The 16,466-nt window shown below is 34.9% G+C and overlaps 2 protein-coding genes across 2 annotated transcripts in view; one reads left to right on the top strand and one right to left on the bottom strand.

The window, feature by feature from the left end:
- The window catches only part of LOC115940510 (ATP-binding cassette sub-family A member 10-like), a 587,693-nt gene that overhangs the window by 76,227 nt on the left and 495,000 nt on the right, over nucleotides 1-16,466 (top strand). The window lies entirely within an intron of this gene.
- The window catches only part of ABCA5 (ATP binding cassette subfamily A member 5), a 58,225-nt gene that overhangs the window by 23,934 nt on the left and 17,825 nt on the right, over nucleotides 1-16,466 (bottom strand). The window contains exons 6-16 of the mRNA XM_081805932.1: nucleotides 16,258-16,291; nucleotides 15,206-15,316; nucleotides 13,792-13,967; nucleotides 13,117-13,236; nucleotides 11,872-12,010; nucleotides 10,798-10,888; nucleotides 10,478-10,617; nucleotides 9,469-9,588; nucleotides 5,271-5,472; nucleotides 2,827-2,996; nucleotides 404-531 (exon numbers count right to left, since the gene is read on the bottom strand). Coding sequence (XP_081662058.1) covers nucleotides 404-531; nucleotides 2,827-2,996; nucleotides 5,271-5,472; nucleotides 9,469-9,588; nucleotides 10,478-10,617; nucleotides 10,798-10,888; nucleotides 11,872-12,010; nucleotides 13,117-13,236; nucleotides 13,792-13,967; nucleotides 15,206-15,316; nucleotides 16,258-16,291 — 1,431 coding nt within the window. The remainder of the gene's footprint in view (nucleotides 1-403; nucleotides 532-2,826; nucleotides 2,997-5,270; nucleotides 5,473-9,468; nucleotides 9,589-10,477; nucleotides 10,618-10,797; nucleotides 10,889-11,871; nucleotides 12,011-13,116; nucleotides 13,237-13,791; nucleotides 13,968-15,205; nucleotides 15,317-16,257; nucleotides 16,292-16,466) is intronic.

Below are 16,466 nucleotides of genomic sequence, written 5' to 3'. Positions count from 1 at the left end.
ACAGAGAGAGACATAGTGAGAGCAGGAACACAAGCAGGGGGAGTGGGAGAGGGAGAAGCAGGCTTCCCGCGGAGCAGGGAGCCCGATGTGGGACTCGATCCCAGGACCCTGGGATCATGACCTGAGCCGAAGGCAGACGCTTAACGACTGAGCCACCCAGGCGCCCATATTTTGGTATTTTAAACAGAAATATAACACAAAGATTAAATTAAATTTTTTACAGTTTTGTATATTGTTCACCCACCAGGTCATAAAACACATGATAAACACAGCTAGCTATGTCCAAAAGTAAATTCTCATTTCCAACTAATGACGTCAAATCAGCAAACGACTGATTTTAGAGAAAATACCTTAATGTCCTATAACTTTCAAATAGGTCTTCACTCACATATTTTACTCTTACCTTTTCCGAATACATCACATTTAAAGCCGCACTGTGGGGGGCAGCAGACACATAGTCACTGTCATTAAACACTGTCACCATTATGCTCCGGTTTGTGAAAAAGCTAGTAAGATCGCTGATATCGGAGTCTGGTAAGAGAAAATAAGCAAATAATAAAGAATCAGTTTAAATAAGAAACAGACACAGACTTCTCATAACATTGGAAAGAGCTTTTTTTTAAAAATAGGTTATCTTCATTAGATAAGACATGATTAAGAACACTAGCTCTGGAGGCCGTCAGCCTGGATTCAAATCCAAGTCAATACATACACAGGCTTTAAAAACAGAACCGGGCACAGTAATTGTACAGATTTCAGCTCCCGCTGCTGCTACTATTATTACATTGAAAGTTTACCTATAATACTCACATGAAATTTGGTTAAATTGTGAGAATAAAAATCTGGCAGTTTTATGTAATAAGAGAACCTGCTAGGCTCAGAAAGGTAGAACCAGGCAGGGTGTGGAGTCAGGTAACATCACTCCTTAGAGGATTTGTGTGTGCTCTGAACAGACAAATTTTATAAATGTCAATTGCCTTAAAATATTAAAACACATAATCAGGTCTCCATCTACATTCTTTAAATTGCCTAGAGCCAAGGGAAAGATTGTGAATCCTGTCTGAGGTTTAAATCTATACCAACAAGTCTGAGGAATGGAAACTACTCTCCATCTTCACAAAAGCCAGAAAGGACAAATGTGACTTGGAGAGAAATCAAAACCAAGCAAAGGAAACCACTATCAGTAATTAAAAATAGTATGGCGGGTGGATCAGACTCAGCACCAAACTTGAGTGTCAGAGAGAATGGTGCTTTTAGTGCTTTCACTGGTGCTTTCTTACCTAGTATCTTACATTTACTCCTTACCTAGTATCTCAAATGATCTCTCTTCTCTAGTTTGCCACAGTGGCTCTGTACTCTTGAGAAGAGTGCTACATTGTAACTGAAGGAACTATATCACCTGTGACACAAAAAGCTTTGCAAGGAGGATCAGATACAATCTAATATAGATACACAGAGGCCACTAGTTTCCAAAGGAAACATGGCTTTATTTAGGACCAAAAAGGCCTAGGAAGATATAGTGTACATACGTGAGCAATTCTAGAAATACTAAAAAAATAACAAAAGGGACAACTTTGAAAATACTAGTATTTCTACAGATCAGTGAGAGTGAGTTCAAAACAAAATGATTTGAGATACATATACAATTTTCCAAACACACAAAAAGTGCCACTATATGAGTATAAGGCTCTATGCAGCACTATATTTTACCAATATGAAATGTGTATTAAAATCAAAACAAAAATTCTAATGAAAGAAATAAATTATAAAACATCACATTTTCTATTCAAGAGTAGTTTTCTATCACGAAATACATTCTTTCTCCAAAAGAATAAAGATTATATAATAAACTGAGAGTCACATTTTAAAAGTGATGATTTTAAGAGTAATTTATAATCATCCCTAACTATGATTATTATCTAACACTGGTCAAAGCTCTTCAGGTTAAGAGTGAATCAAAAAGGAAAGATACTAGAATATAGGTAAGTGTTGGAAAATATTAAACCCCAAAGAGTTTGTGAGGTATATACATGATTATATTAAATGCAATTTTCTAACCTATTTCAGCAAGATAAGCAAATAAAGTTGCCTCTGTTTTGCTGTAAATTTGCCAGAGTTAGCTAACCTTGATTTACTCTTGAAGAACCTTGGGACTGTATCTATGCAGATGAGAGATTTTGTAGGAACAACTGTTCATATATGAATGAAATTTTGTATTAGGTTTAATTATTTTGAAAAGCAGAATCCAATGTCAGGTTTTTTGTTTTTTTTAAACTTGTTCTAGCCTAGCTCAAGACCACGGTTCTTAATTTTTTTTCATATCTGACAACAATGTAATTAAGAATAATCAACAGCAAATTCAAAAATATTCATTACCAATTTAATGTATTTGATTATATTTATATCTAATGCAATTTTTCTTAATTCTAATTTTTCAGTGCTTGAAAAATTTAGATATCTAACTGCATAAATATTACATACTGTAACTCTTTCTAAGGATGTTTCAACTTCTGAAGTTTATTTAGCTTGTCATAAACTTTAATATGAAACACACTACTCTGAGAATATGTTGCTACCATTAAAAAAGGAAATCTTACTATCATAAACAGGACAAGGTTAGTTTTAAAAAATGTAATCTACACTTAACCAAAATTTCATATCTGTAATATATTACTCAGCATCAGTAAGGAGTTTTTTAAAACTTAGATCTGCATGGACAAACCATGCCTTTACCTTACATCTATTTCTAAAATCCCAACCTCTGACCTATATCCCACACCCCATGCCCCAACCAACACACATTCACAGACCTTCACACACTCTCACCAGTAGAATTTTGAAGAAGCAGACTTGTTTTGTATTTATGAGGTTTATCTCCAGGTTTTAGCAAATATAAGTCTGGAACAAGTTTGATGGGAACCACAGCATTTTTAAAAGAGCGATGCACCAAAAACATAAAAACCTGAACTGTGAAAAAAATTAAAAGCAGAAGCAACCTGAAAGGAAAAAAATAAAACAACACAGGACACATTAATATGTAAATCTATTTTTAAAAATTCTCCTTCAAATAACAATTAAAAGTACACATAAAAAAAAAAGAGAGAGACAGAGACAGAGAGAGAAAGAGAGAAAAGAAAGACCTTAAGGAAATAGTACTTGGGAATAGAATTTCTACTCTCCAAAATGATCTCATGACAATATTGGACAGAAAGCCAGTATTCAATGACAAAATTAAAAGTTATGAAACTAAGATCAGAGTCATCCTGAAACTTTTATGGGGTCTATAAACTTGTGCTTATAGTTTTTTAAGAACCAGACATTATGCCACATTTACACGTCTATTGCCCTGAGGAAACTACTGTATTTCCTGCCCTACATCTTAACTATTTACTCTCCTATGTTTTAGAAAAGATATAATACAAAAATATTTTAGATATAGAGAAGGAAACAAAAATACAGGGAACCTTTGTTTTGTTTTTAAACACAGTGAAACTTTGAATGACTGATATCTTTGAAATGTCATCCACACCATATTAATTTCCGTTGTTCCTCTACACTCCATTGTTCCTCTAGAGAGAGGCAAAGCAAGATATACTACAGCCAGTTATAAGGATCATTATTTGCTGTTGGTCAAGTACATAATTCTATTACCTATTCAAAATGCCCTTCTATCTGGAAGGTAGGTATCCTTCTGTCTTATCCTATAAAATATCTGCTATATTTTATGTGATAGGTGTCATAGCAAGTGGGTAGAGAGAGCTTAGATTATTTCAGTTTAGCATTTTATAATTTTCAGAAACTGTCTAATTAAAAAAAAAATCATTCTTATAAATTGTTTAAGTATACCTGAATCAGCATTTCCAAAAGCATACTGCATTAAACCCTAGTTCCATAATCAGTTAATAGGTGTTTTACATTAAAAAATTCATGATTAAACAGTATTTGGAAACTCTAGATTTAACAAAACTGAAGCAATTTCTTTACCATAGAACCTCTCATGTGTTTTCATATGTTAATAAACAACTCTTTAAGACAGGAAATATAAGATACAGTAATAAATGCACAAATGGTCAAATGCATATTTGGAATACTTTTGTTAGGACTTGAATATTTGTGTCACCCTCCCCCTAAATTCATACACTGAAGCCCTAACCCCTAGTGTGATGGTATTAGGAAGAAGGCCTTTGGGAGGTAATCAGGATTAGATGAGGTCATGGGCATAGGGCCCTTGAGATAGGATTAGTGCCCTTCTAAGAGATCAGATAGCTTGCTCTCTGTCCCCTGCGTGTCAACAAAGAAAGTCATATGAGCACACAGCAAGATAATGGCCCATCTCTGCAAGCCAGGAAGGGTGCCCTCAGGACCAATTTTGTACCCTAATCTGATTTCCACTCTCTAAAACCATGATAAAATAAATTTCTGTTGTTTAAGCAATCCAAGTCTATGTTACTTTGTTATGGCAGTCTGAACTAAGACTTTTATTGTTTTTCAGGGAGTATTTTAGGAGAGTAGTGTTCAATTAAAAAAACTGAAACATGCTGATTTAAATAAATATTTTTCTTTTAGTAATGCTGAGACTGGAATATTTGAGACACTTGGCTGACATTTCTTTGATACTGAATAAACTAGGGCAAAAAAGCAAATGAATTCAGCATATATCAAGCACATAACAATATTCTTGCTTATTAAATTTTATTTCTACTGCCATTTTGGATCTAACAAGATTGGTGTGTGTTACATGAAAATATTTAATGTTATGTCCCAGTAACTGAAAGTCTAGCATGCATTGGGAACCTGAGAGAGGTAAAGCAAAGTTGAAAAGATATCATTTTGATCCCAGTTCTTTAAGCTATAAAGACTTCTTTATATTTCTGTTTCTTTATCTGATACAGAGATAAAACTTAGTCTTCCTGCTGTTTACAAAAAGCAGTTATACATAATAGTAATACATACACAATACATTGTGTAAAATAGCAAAATAAAATTTAAATAGTAATAATAATTCAAAAATTACACAATTAAAGAATATTATGACAGTCCCTCAGTTAGATGAGACAAAAAAATGCTAGTTTAAAAAAAGAGTGAAAGCTCTAGTGGTATTCAAAGAAATCGCTAAATGCATAGTTCTTTTCTCGGACGTGAAGTTATAGTCTTAATCTTTCAAAACTACATAGATTTACATATGTCTACATTTAAAAAATTAAGATGACAAACTGAATTTGTAGCCTTAAAAAAAACAACTCATCAGGCAGGAAAGTGATCATACTTACACTGATCTTACTGATCTACTTTCCCGTTTCAAGGTAAGCAAATGAAACTTTGCTATTGTATACACCTGCTGTTTCCAAAGGCTCATGGTGCTCACAAGGGAAGCCTTGGTTTCAGAAAGAATAAGTAAGCTCTGCTCCATTTCATCAAAAGATTTTGAATCCATTTCTTCCTCTGGTGGCTGCTGAGAAAATACACTATAATCTATTTGCCAAAACAAAACAAAGACAGAAAATTATGGGATATTCCTTAAAAGAATGAAAATCTTTCTGAGGCATGTAAATTTTAAAGAAGCACACATCTGGTGGTGATGTAGACAAACAGAACTCTCATATACTTTGGCAATATTATTAAAACTGAACACATGCAGGCGCCTGGGTGGCTCAGTCAGTTGAGCATCTGCCTTTGGCTCAGGTCATGATCCCAGGGTCCTGGGACAGAGCCCCACATCAGGCTCCTGGCTCAGAGGAGAGCCTCTTCTCCCTCTCCCTCTGCCTGCCTCTCCCCCTGCTCGTGCTCTCTATCTCTGTGTCTCAAATGAATAAATAAAATCTTAAGAAAAAAAAAAAACTGAACACATGCATATCTTATGACCCAGAAATTCTCCACTAGCAACAAAGATACATATATAGGTCCACCAAAACACATATACAAGAATATTCTTAGCTAGCTACCTGTCAAGAATAGCTATAAACTGGGAAGAACCCAAATGTCTACCAACAGGTGAATGCATAAGTTGTGAAATACTCTCGCAATAAAACAGTCTAAAACAATGAAACTCAATAAACTACTATACAACTACAGTAGTTTAAACCTTACAAACTTATATTAGGTTAAAGAAATCAGACACAAAAGAGACATACTATATGATTTTTTTAAAAGATTTTATTTATTTATTTGACAGAAAGAGAGAGCACGAGTGGGGAGGACAGGGAGAGGGAGAAGCAAACTCCCCGCTGAGCAGGGAGCCCAATGCGGGGCTCGACGATGAGTAACTGACTGAGCCACCCAGGCGCCCCCACACTATATGATTTATACCATGAGACCAAACACAGAAAAAATTAATCAATGAGAATAGGAAAAAGGATATTTTTATAAGTGATTCAATTTTTATTTTTTAATTTTTTTTATAAAGATTTTCATTATTTGATAGAGACAGCGAGAGAGGGAACACAGCAGGGGGAGTGGGAGAGGGAGAAGCAGGCTTCCCACTTGAGCAGGGAGCCTGACGTGGGTTTCGATCCCAGGACCCTGGGATCATGACCTGAGCCAAAGGCAGACACTTAATGACTGAGCCACCCAGGTGCCCCAGTGATTCAATTTTTAAAAAATGAAAAATAATGAAGAGACGAAAATTGGTTTCAGTATGAGGAGAGCCACAAAGAAGGACTTCCTTGACTTACATTAAATTTAAAAAATGAGTAAACATTAAAAACTTTAAGAGTGGAATGGAATAATGCATAAAATAATGAACCACAGCCTGGTTATCTTGGGACCTTTGCAACTCAACAGTTTAGATGAATGACTTAGTAAGATGAATCAATCTAAACCCTCTCTTCCCCTGATAAAATGGACTAAATCAAACTAAAAATGGGGGCTAAAATATTATATATCACAATCATGGTATTCAGTGAGCACCAATTTACCTTCTACAGAATTTGATATTTTTAACCTTTGAAAAATAAAACAATTAAAATCAGCCAAACAGGGGGCGCCTGGGTGGCTCAGTTGGTTAAGCGACTGCCTTCTGCTCAGGTCATGATCCTGGAGTCCCGGGATCAAGTCCCGCATCGGGCTCCCTGCTCAGCGGGGAGTCTGCTTCTCCCTCTGACCCTCCCCTCTCTCATGCTCTCTCTCTGTCTCATTCTCTCTCTCAAATAAATAAATAAAATCTTAAAAAATAAAATAAAATAAAATCAGCCAAACTGAAAGCAAGCCGATGTTAGAGGTACATTTATTCTGCACAGTGGACTTAAAGGTATATAAAATAAAGCCAGTAACACCTACACTGCACATAGCCTTCTCATCTTTATCCCCCTTCCCAACTCTACAGACTACTTCCTATACCTCAAAATATTTAGCATCACAGATAATAAGCATCTTCTCCATCTAATTCTCTTCCATCACCCAAAGTATTACAAACATACTCACCAATATGCATTCTACATCCTCACCTCTACCTTCCTCTATTTCTTCTATTTCCACACCTTTATCTCTACTCAATTTCATCAAACTGGACACATGTCCAAATTTGGTATCTTGTTCTCTCTCCAAATATGTAAGATCTAAAACTTTTATGTGAACTTTCTCTGACTACAGTCTGATATCATGTGCTCAAAATAAACCTGACTTTGTCCTTTCTCCATGTTTGAGAGAAACACCCTGTTTCCTTCACCCTCCTGACCCACCACCACCATCTTGCTAACTTTCAATCATAACAACTCAACTCACATTCTCACCTTAAACTTCACAGAACCAGCTTTGACCTTTACCAGGTTACTTTCAAGGTCACCACTGACTTCCACACTACCAAAGCCCTCACTGTCTTTCCCTGTTTACCAAAATCATCTTTTCTGTTCTTATCTTATTCTTCACAGCAATCAGCAAATAAGTGATCACTTCCTCTTTCCTAAAACACTATTTTGTCTGGGCTTTTACATCTCCTTTTGTGAAGAGAGAAAATGCAATGATAGGTCCTTCTCAGTCAGCCCTTTCTGGCCCTTCACCACTCAACCTCAGGGTTTGCCTGTCCACTCTTTATCTGTACTCTTTCCCTGAGTTATTTCATCCAAACCCATGGCACCATCTATCTGTGGGTAACTCCAGAATTTAAATCTTCAGCCCTAACATCTTCACTCAGCTCCAAATGTGTTAATCCAACTGCCCACTGTACACCTCCACTTGGATGTCCAATAAGCATCTCAAACAATATACCCAAAATTTGTGCCGGGATTCCTCCTTTCCACAAACTTGCTCCTCCCCCACTCTCAGGAAATGGCAATTCCATTCCCAGTTCTCAAGCAAAAAGCTTAAGAATTATTCTTGATTCCTCCCTTTCCCCAACACCTGACAATCCATCAGCAAGACATCACCAGTACCATGAATATAACCTGTCTATTCTGTTTCCCTATTTTCTCAACCACCTTAGCTTAAGACAAGATTAAGTGTAATAGTTTCCTAACAGTCCTCCTGCTTCCACACTTCCTTTACAATCTACTTATCATTTAACAATCAGAATGCATTTTTAACTTTTTTATTTTTATTTACTTTTTTAGGGAGGGGAGAGGGGCAAAGGAAGAGGGAGAGAGAGAATCTTAAGCAGGCTCCATATCCAGTGCAGAGCCAGATGTGGGACTCAATCTTACAACCCTGAGATCATGACCTGAGCTGTAATCAAGAGTCGGACGCTTAACCAACTGGGCCACCCAGGCACCCCCAGAATGCATTTTTTAAACATGCAAATCAGATCATGTTACTCCTTTGCTTTAGAACTCTCAGTAGCTTCACACTGCACTAAGAAAACAAACCAAATTCTTTTCCAGATATTCAAAGACTAAACACGATCTGGCCCCTGGCCCTCCCCTCTAATCTCTCTTTGGCTCTCTAAACTCTATCCACAGTGGCCTTTTCTTTATCATCAAACACATCCAACTCATTCCTTAATTAACAGTTTGCAGGGGCACCTGGGTGGCTCAGTCGGTTAAGCATCTGCCTTTGGCTCAGGTCATGATCTGAGGGTCCTGGGATCAAGCCCCACATTGGGCTCCCTACTCAGTGGGGAGCCTCCTTCTCCCTCCCCCTCTGCCTGCCACTCCCCCTGCTTGTGCATGCGCTCTCTCTCTCTCTGTCAAATAAATAAATAAAATCTTTAAAAAAAAAAGTTTGCAGCAGTTCCCTTTATCTAAAAAGCTTTGCAATAAAATCCTCACATATTTAGATTTTTCTTGCCATCCAACTCTTAGTTTATCATCTCAACACAGTCCTCCCTGAAGATACAATCTAAGTTACATGCCTCCCAAGACCACCCCATTATTTCCTTCACAGTCCTAGTGCTATCAGTAAATATCTCAGTTACTTATTTACCTGTTTCTATCTACCCTTTCTTCCTCTAAAAACATATTTCACGTTTATTTAATTATTCATCTCATTTACCATCTCTCTGGTTCATTGCCTAAAATTTTTTATTAGTTTTGTTTTTACCTGCTTGGTCAATTTCTGCTTCAACTTCTAGCTTTAAGAACACATCTTCCAAAGTTGTCATTGAAACACCATAAGAAATTACACCCAAATTTGAATGCGTGTCTAGAGCAGAAAATAAACCTAAAGGAAAAAAAAAGAATGTTGTGTAGTTAAGCATATCATCATGAATTATTCTAAAATACTCTTTTAAATGGGATAGGACTAAATTTACTCTGCTAGCACAGTAGTTCTCAAACATTTTGGTCTCAGAACCCCATTAACATTCCTAAAAATTGTAAGGACCCCAAGAATGTTTGCTTATAAAGATATATCTAGTGGATATTTATCATATTATAAATTAAACCTAAGAAATATTTTACAGACAGAATGATAGGCAGGGCACATTAAAGTTGGCTTATGAAGTTCATTCCAGTTAATTAAGGGTTTTTTTCCCTAGGAAAAAATCAATTAAATTAATATAGAAAATCTGTTAAATGACATAAATGTTACAGGAATTCTGCACAACATATCTGCATCAATAATATCCTTTTGATTATTAAGAGATCCCTAAACAGATATGGAGACTGAGTATGAGTTCCTCATTAGAAAGCAGAAAAATAATGTCACAATTAAAATAATTCAAGGGTTTACCATATTATTATGTCCTTTGTTATGGAATCATGAAATTGGAAAAGAACTTGAGAACACAAACAATTGTGTGTATATAATTACATATTCCCAGGAGGCCGCCGAGCAAATGGAGCAATCTTTCTTGACAACAAAGCAAATACATTTACTTAACATATTAGTTACAGTTTCCTGCATAGTGTTTGTAAAAAACAGAAAGAAAAAAAACCCACGTTAGCTTGTAGTTTCTGATTTTCAAAAGTAAAGTAGAAATGTAAAAGTAAAGTAAAGCCACCTGGGAACATGTAAATATTACACAGAAAAATATATAACAAAGTAAACCAAGAAAACCTATTCCCAATGCAAGATGCTGGTTCAACAATCAGGAAACTGGAAGTAATACCTGCAAATTTGTCCATGTCCTTTAAAGGCAAGCTATACACAAGTTGTTGGTCATTCTGTTGTAGTAAGGTAGCTCCAGGTATATGTTGTTTAACCAGGGAAGAAAGAGCTTCAGTGGCACAATATCTGTCTATGTACATGCTAGAGAAAAACAAAAGTCATAATTTTTTTAATAATAAACAACCAAAAGTAAATTCTGAATGCTTGAAGTAAAGTTAGTGCCATAAAAATTGGCCAAAGCACATTATGGCAAATCTGGAATATACTAACAGCAGATCAAGAATACTATAAAGAATAAAGTCAATCAAGAATAAATGATACCTTAGGCGGTAGCCAATCCCCCATTTACTTTTGAGAAAAATTGAAGAACCAACACATTTCAACATTCCTTGTGATATGACTGCTTTCCTATCTGCAAACAGAAATTTGCATTTCAATTTTTAAGTTAGTAATAGCATTTGCATTTCAATTTTTTAAGTCAGTTGGCATTTATATTTCTCCCATATAAGACACCAATATCATCATTAAATATTCACAACCTTATTAGAAAGAAACCAGATTATCACTTCCTGGTTTTTAAATGAGAACACTGAGGCAATGAGAAAACATATTATTTGCCCAAGTTTTACATAGCTTTAAGTGACAAAGCCAGACATTGTACCCACACAGTTCCGATTCTGAAGTCTACTTCCCTAATACTGTTCCGACTCAGACTCTTCCTAAAAGGCTCACTATTGCAAGCGTGTTCACAATTTCCTTTATAATCAAATGTAAAAAAAACAAAAAGCAACAACAACAAAAACGTCAGTTTGTTGGGTTTTCTAAATACTTTTTTTTTAAACAAAGATACTACTGAAAAAATGAATCTACAATGTAGATGAACACTGGCTTCCTTCTGGGAGAGTGGAATTTTGGTACATGGCAGTCAGCAGGTGCCTCTATGACCAGCACCCATTAAAAATCTTGGGCACAGAGTCTCTAATGAGCTTTCCTGGTAGACAACATTTCACATAGGTTGTTAACAACTCCTTTCTAGAGAAATTAAGCATATTCTGCGTGACTCCACTGGGAGAGGATTTTTGGAAGCTCATGTCTGGTTTCCTCCATGTCCCATATGCCTTTTCATTTTGCTGATTTTGCTTTGTATCCTTTCAGTCTGTGGTAAGAACTCGTAAGTATAACTATATGCCGAGTCCTGTTAGTTCTCCTGGCAAATTACTCAATCTAAGATGGTCTGCAGGACTCCCAAACACAAAAATATGTAATTTTTAAACAGTTTAAAACACACAGCTGTGAAGATCACACACCTTCTTTATTCCTTAGGATTTAGTATCTCCATCCATCTCCTATTTGGCCCCATGACCTTATCCTTCAAAAATAAAGTAAAAATCTCACCAGCAAGAATGTCAGCTTCATCCATGAAATGAGTACTAAACACTGTTACTCGATTAGATTTTCCATATTTCAGAAGATTCCAAACAATATGACGAGAACAGGGGTCCATTCCAGCTGTTGGTTCATCTAGCAATAGTATCTGTGTGAAAAAGAGCAGGGAATGGCAGAGAATCCTCAGAAAAACTAAAATACATAAAATTTACGGACATGGGAAAATTTCCCATTTCAAATTATTTCCAACAAGAAGTTTATTAGATCCGAGTTTTTCACTCATATATGAGCTAGCATAAATTTTTTAAACTATCAGTTTGGCAAGTGAATATTTTCCTTGTTTCAATTTTAAAAGACTAATATCAGTAACATATATGACATAAGTGTAATAACAATCAGATACGTAAACTAAAAAATAAAACATTGATGGGGGTTGAAAGAAAGATAACATAAAGCCAGAACCCAGAGTCATCCCAAGCCACAGCAGCAAGGAGAAATGGAGCAGGATGGCGGGGACCAAGAGGGCTCAGGCTATAGCTTTCTAGCCCTATGCAAAGCACTTTAACAGATGGTTCTGTTTTACAGGACAAAGAAGAGCACAGAACAGACACATAGAAAATAAAATCAGGGGGCGCCTGGGTGGCTCAGTTGGTTAAGCGACTGCCTTCGGCTCAGGTCATGATCCTGGAGTCCTGGGATTGAGTCCCGCGTCAGGCTCCCTGCTCGGCAGGGAGTCTGCTTCTCCCTCTGACCCTCCCCCCTCTCATGTGCTCTCTCTCATTCTCTCTCTTTCAAATAAATAAATAAAATCTTTAAAAAAGAAAAGAAAAGAAAAGAAAATCAGTAGAACAGTGAAAAACTGAACTATTCCTTTGGTTTTGTTCTCTTTTTAAATTTTATTCTGAACTATTACAAACATATAGAAAACTAAAGAGAGAATTAGAACAATACTGTTAAAGCCACCAGTGAAATGCAACAAATGCCATTTTTTAGGCCATATTTTCTGCAGATCTTTTTTTAAAGAAATAAAACATTGCAAATATAACTAAAATCCATCCTTTCCATTCCCCTTCCTAGAAGTAACCACTATCGTAAATGTTTTATCTTTATGACTGGAGTTTCAAACCTTTTTACTATAATCACATCCATAATAATGTACAGCATTCTATGCATACTGAAACTTTACATAACGTATTATTGCATGTAAACATACAATAGATTATATTTGTGCATAATACATTAATATTTATTTACCTTTGGATTCCCAAGAACAGCAATTCCTAAAGACAGTTTTCTTTTTTGACCACCACTTAACTTTTTAGCTTGATTATCTTTGATAGCCTGCATGTCTAAATCCAGTAAAACCTTCTGTACCTGTAAAGTGAGAACAACGTTATTTTTTAAATTATACGATTTACATAATTATCAATATTAATTTTTAAGTGTTTTGATTTTAATATCAACTTAAAAAATGTTCTTTTAGTACAGACTTTAATTTTGACATGTATTCATATATAATTTTGAAATAACAGATAAAAAGATTCCTGATTGATAGGTCTGTTTTACTTTTGTGACTTCCTGGGTACTGGTGAAGGGATCAGTTAGAAAGCTCTATGTGTGTGTATGTGCGTGTGTGTGTGTGTGTGTGTGCGTGTGATAGAGGAAAGGAGGCAGATGTGAAAGGAAAGGAAAGGAAGGAAGAAAAGAAAAACCTATATTGGGAGGCTAGTATCCTCCAGATGAAATAAGGACTATTTTATATGTGCTAAAATATTTACTCCAAATTCCATCCAATTCTTTGTAATAAATTTGTTTACTGACCCAGAACAGGTTTTTATTTAGCTTTTCATGCATTTTTTTACAACAGTTATTACAAAAGGTTAGTAATTTATAGGGAATAAAGTAAAAATTTCTATATGAATGACATACTTCTTGTATTACATTATTGGCTGGTATTCCTTTGATTGAAGCCAAAATGGTTAAGTTTTCTTCTACTGTCAAAACATCAAAGTGTATATCTAACTGTGGACAAATGCCAATCATTTTTCTTGCTTCAAACATTTCGTCTATTTCTGAGACTCTGTGTCCATATATAGATGCAAATCCTAAAAGCAAAATATATATTTAAATTTATATTAACTATATTAAATATTAAAAAGTATATATGCCTTAATGTACACTAATCATTTAGTTACCTGTATGTAGTAAATATATAAAGTATGAGTTAATATAAACTTGGAAGATACAACAAACCCTCATTTCCATACTATTGGTGATCTGCTTCCTCCTTATTTCCAACCTCATTTTCCTTCATTTTCAGGTGATATTACATAGTGGAAAGAGCAAGGAATCCGAGCTTAACACTAAAAATAACTGTGTACTGGTACATTATTTACACTTATATTTTAGTAGCAATTTTCCTTCATTTCCAGGCATCATTCAATAGTGGAAAGAAGAAAGAAACTGAAAAATTTCCCCTAACTAGATGTGTGGTCTTGAGAAAATCAATCTGAATTCCAGCTTTTCTCTTCTATAAACTAAATACAAATATATCCTACTTAAATTTAAGAACTATTAAATCAATGTGATAATGTAAGAAGAATTATAATAAAAATCATAAATTCCTATTAAATATATTACCACTATCATTAAAAAGTGACACAATTAGGGATAAGCAACAAAACTAATTTCAGAAGTTAAACTACATTTTAAGAAATGCAGATTCAATACATGGAAATTCAGCCTTTCTTAAAATATTTATTGTACTGCCACTCTATGAGGTCATTGTGGAAATATGGAGCTGCCATATTAAATTCTCATGTACACGGCAATCACATACAACAATTATATGTTTAAGGTATTGCTCTTATAATTCTATTTTGGGAGATGGTGTTGATATTTATCATTCTTTCCTTTTGAACTGTTGTTTCATATTTAGAAATCTGTACCTACAATCTAAAATATCTATAGGTCTCATTTAATTTCCAATTAATTACTGATTTATCTTTTCTTGAAAATGAAAACACACACAAATATCTGATAAAATAAGTAACAAAATCAGATCCTTTTTACTTTATTAAACATGACTGAATCATTTTTATTTTCTATTGAAAAACAAACGTGTATAATAAAAAAAATAATAAAACACATTTACAGACACTGAGGTTGATCTCAAATCATTGAAAAAAATCAATCAGTACATGTTTGGATGAATCAAGGATAAATAATAAATGATATATATTTATATAAATATAAATCAGGGATAAATAATTATTTTATGATACCTTGGTTAATAATACTAATAAATCAAAGTAAGAGATTTTTTAAGTCAGAAAACTCTCACCATCAGAAGGCGGGCATAGTCCACAAAGAATATTCATCAATGTACTCTTTCCTGTTCCACTGTGGCCAAGTAATGCAGTAATCTGACCCTCATATATGTCAAATGACAAATCTAATTCAGAAAAGAAGACGACTCATATGTGATTTTTATTTCTGTTGAGCTATGCAAAATGATAACTAATACTTGAATAATCTTTAAATAAATCAGTAAGTTCAATGATAGATTTAAAGTTATTAGTGTATTTAATAGCATAATACTTAATATTATAGGATAAAAATTCCTTGTTACAGTCAGTGCTATGGGCAACAAGTAGTAAAAATAAACTTATTTTTTGTTATATTAACAGAATTTAAGAATATACAAAACATTGGGGAGGGGTTCTGTGAACCCACTTTTGGGACTTTCTAAGATAATTAAAACAAACAAAAATTTGTTTCCAAGGGTATTAACAAGGTTAAACATTGGTAAAAATCTAGTAATTAACCAATAGCATGGGAATGGAAGAGTAAATGCCTTAGAAATTCAATTTAAATAAAAGAAACATGGGGAACCTGGGTGGCTCAGTTGGTTGGGCATCTGACTCTTGATTTCAGCTCAGGTCATGGTCTCAGGGTCGTGGGATATAGCCCCGAGTCGGGCTCTATACTCAGAGGGAAACCTGCTTGAGATTCTCTCTCTCCCTCTGCACCTCCCCCCCTTCTCACTCTCTCTCTCCTCTAAAAAAAATAAATAAATAAGTAAAACATAAAATGAAGAGATATCACTAGATGGACGTGTCAATGATTAAAGGACAAAAGACAGGGATCTGAAAACCCAGCTTTGAATCATTGTAGACCCTGATTTGATGAAGGTGACCTGGGATTCTGAGTTATCCCTAGAGCTTCAGGCCAGAAGCAAAAATAAATCCTCTCTGGAGGAAGATCACATCATCCAGAGCATCAAATAATCTACACAATTTTCATATGCAATACACACTCAATCAAAACCAACCGGGCAGGAAACAGCAAGAGAAGATCAAAACCCAAGAGAAAAGACAGGTGACAGAAACAGACCTAGAGGAGATTTAGATATTGACACCATAAGATTCTAAAACAACCATTCTATCATGCTCTCAAGAGAATGCTGACAAAGCACTAAAATCCACATAAAAGAACCAAGTGGCAAGACAAAAACTGGAAAGGGTAAGTGAAAAATATTTCCATACATAGTTTAATCAGGTTAGGCCAAACTACAGAAAATTAGTAAATGACAAGAAACATCA

Source organism: Leptonychotes weddellii, chromosome 15 (assembly GCF_054177405.1).
Source record: "Leptonychotes weddellii isolate Sample4059 chromosome 15, ASM5417740v2, whole genome shotgun sequence".
NCBI lineage: Eukaryota > Metazoa > Chordata > Mammalia > Carnivora > Phocidae > Leptonychotes > Leptonychotes weddellii.
Note: the sequence above shows the minus strand (reverse complement) of the source record. Positions and strands in the feature narration are given on the sequence as shown.